Raw genomic sequence first — 6,187 nt, forward strand, 5'->3', positions numbered from 1 at the left:
GTTCTAACAATCATTTCAACCAGTAGCAAACAAGTACGCTTGTTGTTCCAGGAAAATCTGTGACCCTGGATTGACCTCCTTTGAACCTGAGGCTTTGGGGAACCTGGTTGAGGGCATGGACTTCCATAGATTTTATTTTGATAACTGTAGGTGATCATGATTACAAGAAAATAAATCATTTATGTGTGATCTAAGGGCAGCAGAATCGATTGACGATGTTGTGTTTCTTTACAGTGCTGTCAAAGAACAGTAAGCCCATCCACACCACCATCCTAAATCCTCACGTGCACCTGATCGGAGAAGATGCCGCCTGCATCGCATACATCCGCCTCACCCAGTTTGTAGATGGGCAGGGACGGCCGCGCAGCAGCCAATCAGAAGAGACCCGTGTGTGGCACCGCCGCGACTCTAAATGGCAGAATGTTCATTTCCACTGCTCTGGCGCACCGGCCGCTCCTCTCCAGTGAAGGTGTGAATCTGGATGTCTAAATAGCCAAGATCTATATCAGGATTTATAATTAGTTAAGGTGTGAAAATGGATTTGCACATTCGGGTACTTTTCCAGGGGACCTCTTATAGCTCAAAAGTTGCTCTTTTATAGCTCAGGAGATTTGATTTTCACTTGTGTTTTATTTAAGTATCAACTTAATCTCAGATCAACTTATGTTCAAATTACTTATGAGAAATAAAAAATAAAACGGATTAAGACAGTGATTCTCAAAATTTTTGGCTTGTGGCCCCCCTTGTGTTAGGTGCATCATCGCTTCCCTATCCAAAGGAAATTAATAACATAAAACAATCTCATACTTAGAATTTGAATTAAACAAAACATAATAAATGATACAATGTAGTGCTGTTGGTTAGTAACCTTATTTTAGGTTTAACTATACAGAATTTATAATAAATTAATGTATTTTATAATATGTTATAAAACTAGGGCCCCCGGCACAGTCCCAATTTAAGATCACTTGATTACACAGAAAAAAAATGAATTTTTTTATATAGTGTTTGGTCTTGTTTTTACTACAAATATAAAAAAAAATCAAGATGTATTATCTTGATGAGCAAAATGACCTAAGAAAATAAGTCTAGTTTTAAGACAAAAAAATTCAATATAAGTGATTTTGTGCTTAAAACAAGCCAAAAAAAAACCTGCCAATGGGGTAATACAATTTTTAAGATTTTAAATTTAAGATTTTTTTCTTACACCATCTGCAGATTTATTTGCTTGTTTGAAGCACAAATTCACTCAAATTGCATATTTTTGCCTTAAAACTAGACTTATTTTCTTAAGTCATTTTGCTCATCAAAAATTTCACTAAAATAAAACATTTGTACACACACTGCAAAAAAAATTATTTTAAAGAAAGTAAAATCTTAGTATTTTTGTCTTGTTTTCAGTAAAAATATCAAAAAATTCTTAAATTAAGATGCCAAGAAAATAAGTCTTGTTTTTAGACCAAAAATATCAAATTTAAGTGATTTTCTGCATAAAACAAGCAAACAAATCTGCCAATGGGGTAAGCAAAAAATCTTAGACATTTTTCTTAAACAAAAATTTGCTTACCCCATTGGCAGATTGTTTTGCTTGTTTTATACTCTGTAAAAATATCTAAAAATTCTTAAATTAAGATGCTTTTTCTTGATGAGCAATACGACCAAAGAAAATAAGTCTAGTTTTTAGACCAAAAATATCAAATTTAAGTGATTTTGTGCATAAAACAAGCGAAAAAATCTGCCAATGGGGTAAGTAAAAAAATCTTGAACATTTTTCTTAAACACTAAATTCAAGAAAAATTAGCTCACCCCATTGGCAGATTTTTTTGCTTGTTTTATGCACAAAATCACTTAAATGTGATATTTTTGGTCTAAAAACTAGATTTATTTTCTTGGGTCGTTTTGCTCATCAAGAAAAAGCATCTTAATTGAAGAATTTTTTTTATATTTTTACTGAAAACAAGAAAAAAATACCAAGAACATTTTTTCTTGAAAATCATTTTTTGCAGTGCAGTCAGTAATAATATCCATATAGTATCAGTGAACCTATAAATCCTTGCAAAGAAACTAGCTTTTATTGCTGTGTTTTTGTATTGCAGAGGAGCCATGGTATGGATGTATGAGGGCCCCTAATGGAGGTGAAGGACAGGGACAACTTAAAGGGATGGTCGCAGGGGTCCAGCGTCGGAGCGCTCTGAAATATCCAGCTATCCAACTCTGGACACAGCCGTCCTCCACTGCATGCGAACCACCAGTTCTCTCTGTCTACCCTGCTGCTCTCAATAAAACATCCAGACACCATCAGACCCTTCAATTCTGACTCCGGCTCAGCCCAGCATGCTACCAATTATCTTAAAGCCAAGACTTATTACATACGCAAGAACAACACCGCACACATCAATCATCAAGAGCAATCATAGACTTCAGGTTTTCACCTAGAATTATAACCTGCACGATTGCCTTTATTCCCCCACAATCCTTTGCGCTCCACTTTTATCCTCACTGGCCTTATGCCCCCTACGACGCCCGTGCACTAAATACAGTAGATCACGTTTGAATAAAATGTTATTATTATATTAATTGTATTTATTATTGTTACTACAATTATTATGATTACTTATGTCAGAATTCTTAGTATCGCTGTTGTTCTATTGAGATTGTATATTTGATGGTCGAATTACTTATGTTGATGTAACCGTTCTGTTGTTAATAACTTTTTTAAGCATGGATTTTCTGACTTTTGGCTGATCTTAAAGGAAGGTAACAGGACATGTGTTGATGGGAAGGGTTTTTGGTCACCGTAATCAGTATTTGTGTTACCTGCTTTTTTTAAATGGCACTGACTCGTGATGTTTTATCCATCATGCTCTTTGAGGCAGCTGACATCATTGCACTTTTGTGTTTCGCCTCATTCTGGTATATCTCCAGGTTGCCAAAATGGACTTCTTTTACACTATTTCTCTCGAAATCTCACTGTAGTGTGATTGAATAAACTATCAGTATCCTCCTTAATATCTTCGGCCCATGCATGGCGACCAGCGGTTTATGTGCCGATCTGGTCAGAGAAGTTTTATATACAAGTCTTGTTAAAAGTTATTGAATTGATGGTCTGTCAGATTGTTGGGATGTGCGGTTTACTTATTTCACGTAAAGACAGAATAAAGGTTTTTGGAAGAATATTTTTCCATCTGCTCTATGAAATAAGCTTGTTTTTCAATGAATTTTGCAGGAGAGAGGAGATGAGTTGTGAGAATAATGCATGTTTTGGGCTTTTATTCTTAAAGCAGTTAAATTTGCTGCTGTTTGCTAGGCAAGTATGTCTGAAAGAGAGATGGAGATTTAAATAGCCATTTTGGTTACCATGGTGATCAGCATCCTGTGCATTTTCCTAATTGATACGTTTTTTAGAAGTTTCTAACTCTGTCAGAAAAATCATGTTATTCACATCGATTTTTTTATTGTTTTGCTTTTTTCTGTATATGCAGGGTTTTTAATTTGTTATATGTATTATTTATGTGGTATAATTAAGCCAGTTTTGTCATCTTTTTGTTTTTTCCTTTTGTGTGTGTGTGTGTGCGTTTGGTGCATTGCAACGGTACTGCTTTGATGCATGTCTACCTGACATTTCGAATGTGAAAACAATGAATATATTAAAGTGTTGAACGCACAGTTTGAGTGAAAATTGGCAGTAGACTTTTTAAAAGATCAGCAGATGTTGTTTTTCTTTTATCTACAGATGGAAAGTTACTCTGTCAGTAGCAGAGTTTATGAAGAACCTCATGTTTGTTGATTTAAAGAGAACACGGGGGTCTGGCTAGATTTGAGGGCTTCCTGACAACTGGTACTGTTAGTTTTTGATGTCCTGTCAAAATATTGTATTCAAAAAGTACCCCTTCGTTGGGGCTGCTCATTGGGGAGTAGTTTGTATTTAATGTTGAATTTATTTTCACTCTGAAATGTTTTATTTTTGAAGTTTGTTTTAATAGACCCTGAGTTTTGGTCGCAGGGGAAACTTGATGTAAATGATGACGAATGCACTGCAGCGAACACATGTAAAAACAGCAAATGCGAGCCGCATGTCAAGAAACCGGTGATGTTACTTTCTTTTGTGTGTTTTAGTTACAATTACAAAAGTTTAGCAAAATGGATATGTTGTAAAACTACTGCTACATAGTGTTAACTTATGATAAGTGGCAATGATATTTGCATGATCTTCAATTTTACTAAATTTACATTTTTGTGATTTTTTTCTTTTTTTTCTTTGTTTTTTACTGAATGCTGGTGTTTCTATATATTTTTGAGCTTTGTAAGTGCATATAACTATTTTTGTCTAAAAATGATGACTATAGCTATTAATGATAATGACTATATCATGGTAAAACTTATTATTATTCTGATTGTATGGCATGCTTTTGTAAAGGCATTTGTTGTTGTTGATTGAGCCCATATAAAATGTGAAATAATGAAATGTGTTTAATACATTGGGTGATAACTGCATTCACATTAGGTCACGTTATGCATGTGTTATTAAGAATTGCATTGTGCTTTTTGGATGCCAGACTACAAAAGGGACCTCGAACAATGTATGACTTGTGTCATAACAAATGACTTATGCGCTTTGCAGGTACTATAGCGTAAATGCCCTTTAGATGGCGCTATTTACCACAATGAAAATACTATTTGTTACAGTATGAAAGGGATTACAAAATCTATAAGGAATGAAAGCATATTTGCAGTTGCATAATTTTCTGGGGAAACACCATCTTATGAAAAGATCATGCACTAAAAGTGAATGGATTCAATGTTTAGTATATGAAACATAAGCCATAATATAGATATATGGACACTGGAATCAACAGGATTATTTTCAGAATAGTAGCCATGATCTGATCAAATGTGAGTGATTTTATCATTACTGTACTGTAAACCATTACGAGTGAGTGAGTGAGCTGCTCTAACAATGTCAAGCCAATAGTTATTTGTAGTGTTCACATTTTCTCACAGTGTCCTTTTTCAGATCTTTTGCTTAAATCTGAGTTTTACTTTTTTTTTTTTAAATAACCCTCCCAAATTGTGCAGATTTTTTGTAAATAATCTTAAATTCTGCAATGAGATGTGGATTTTATTTGGTTATGGAAATAGATTATCATAATTATTCTCATGAATATTCATATCTGTTCTTCCAATGTGCACTCTTTATGTGTTCTATAGGAAATGTAAGATGTTATCAGTATTATCAATAAAAAGACTAACATCAAAACTCATGTAATTCTTAAATCTGTTATTAGTTAAACTAAAGAAATACACTGTTTTGACATGCTGGTCTGCTCCTATACAGACATACAGTAGGCCTATATATAACTTACATAGTACAAGGGTTATCTTCATGAGCAAGAGGTTCACCCTCAAACTGATTAGATTGCAAAGTAGACATCAGCAGAACTTGATGTAGCCTATAATCAAAGTGCAAACAGTACTTTACTGCTGTGCCAGTCTATGTACCTTGCCCAAATGAATCATCAATAGTATGATTTAACCTATCTAATCTTCAATTTAAACATGTTTTTCAAGAATCAACTTAACTTATGGTTTAATACAAATGGACATAGATACTCAATAAAAAGAGTTCAAAGGTCAAGAGATAAATTTTGTAAGCCACAAAGCTTTCGCTTGTTGCGCTTGTCTGTGTGTCTTGAGGGGAGTTTGTTAAAGACGGTTTCATTATCAAGACACACGGGCGTTGTCGCGGTTACGCGACTGAACCAAAGTGAACTTCCGGTCTGAATTTATTTATCGGTTTGGCTGGTGGTTAAAATTATTGTTAAACTGTTATAAAACCAAAATGTTCATAAGCCCCATTTACTTCAATAGTATTCTTTTTTCCTACTATGGAAGTGAATGAGGCACATGATCGGTTTGGTTACAAACATTACTCAAAATATCTTCTGTCGTGTTCATCAGAACAAAAAAAATGTACACAGGTTTGTAAAAAAATTTTTTAGAAAAAAGAAAATAATGATACAATTTTCATTTTGGGGTTAACTATTCCTGTAAGTATACATGAGATTATTGTTTTTAAAGGTTCAAAAAATCCACAGTTGTTAAACTGTGAATTTGTGAATTATCTCTATTCTAAAAAAGTGTAGCGGTCCTCGTGCAGAACGGCTGACGTCAGACAGTGACGCAGCGC

General features: G+C 34.2%; 1 protein-coding gene across 48 annotated transcripts in view; it reads left to right on the forward strand.

Moving 5' to 3' along the window:
• The window catches only part of camk2b2 (calcium/calmodulin-dependent protein kinase (CaM kinase) II beta 2), a 66,466-nt gene extending 61,416 nt beyond the window's left edge, over positions 1-5,050 (forward strand). For all 48 annotated transcript variants that reach the window (XM_065262980.2, XM_065263040.2, XM_065263007.2 and 45 more), the window contains 3 exons: positions 52-146; positions 235-469; positions 2,097-5,050. In XM_065262980.2, the coding sequence (XP_065119052.1) occupies positions 52-146; positions 235-467 (328 nt within the window). In that variant the 3' untranslated portion in view covers positions 468-469; positions 2,097-5,050. The remainder of the gene's footprint in view (positions 1-51; positions 147-234; positions 470-2,096) is intronic.
• Positions 5,051-6,187: the final 1,137 nt, after the last annotated feature.

This window comes from Paramisgurnus dabryanus, chromosome 10, assembly GCF_030506205.2.
Source record: "Paramisgurnus dabryanus chromosome 10, PD_genome_1.1, whole genome shotgun sequence".
In the NCBI taxonomy this organism is placed as follows: Eukaryota; Metazoa; Chordata; class Actinopteri; order Cypriniformes; family Cobitidae; genus Paramisgurnus; species Paramisgurnus dabryanus.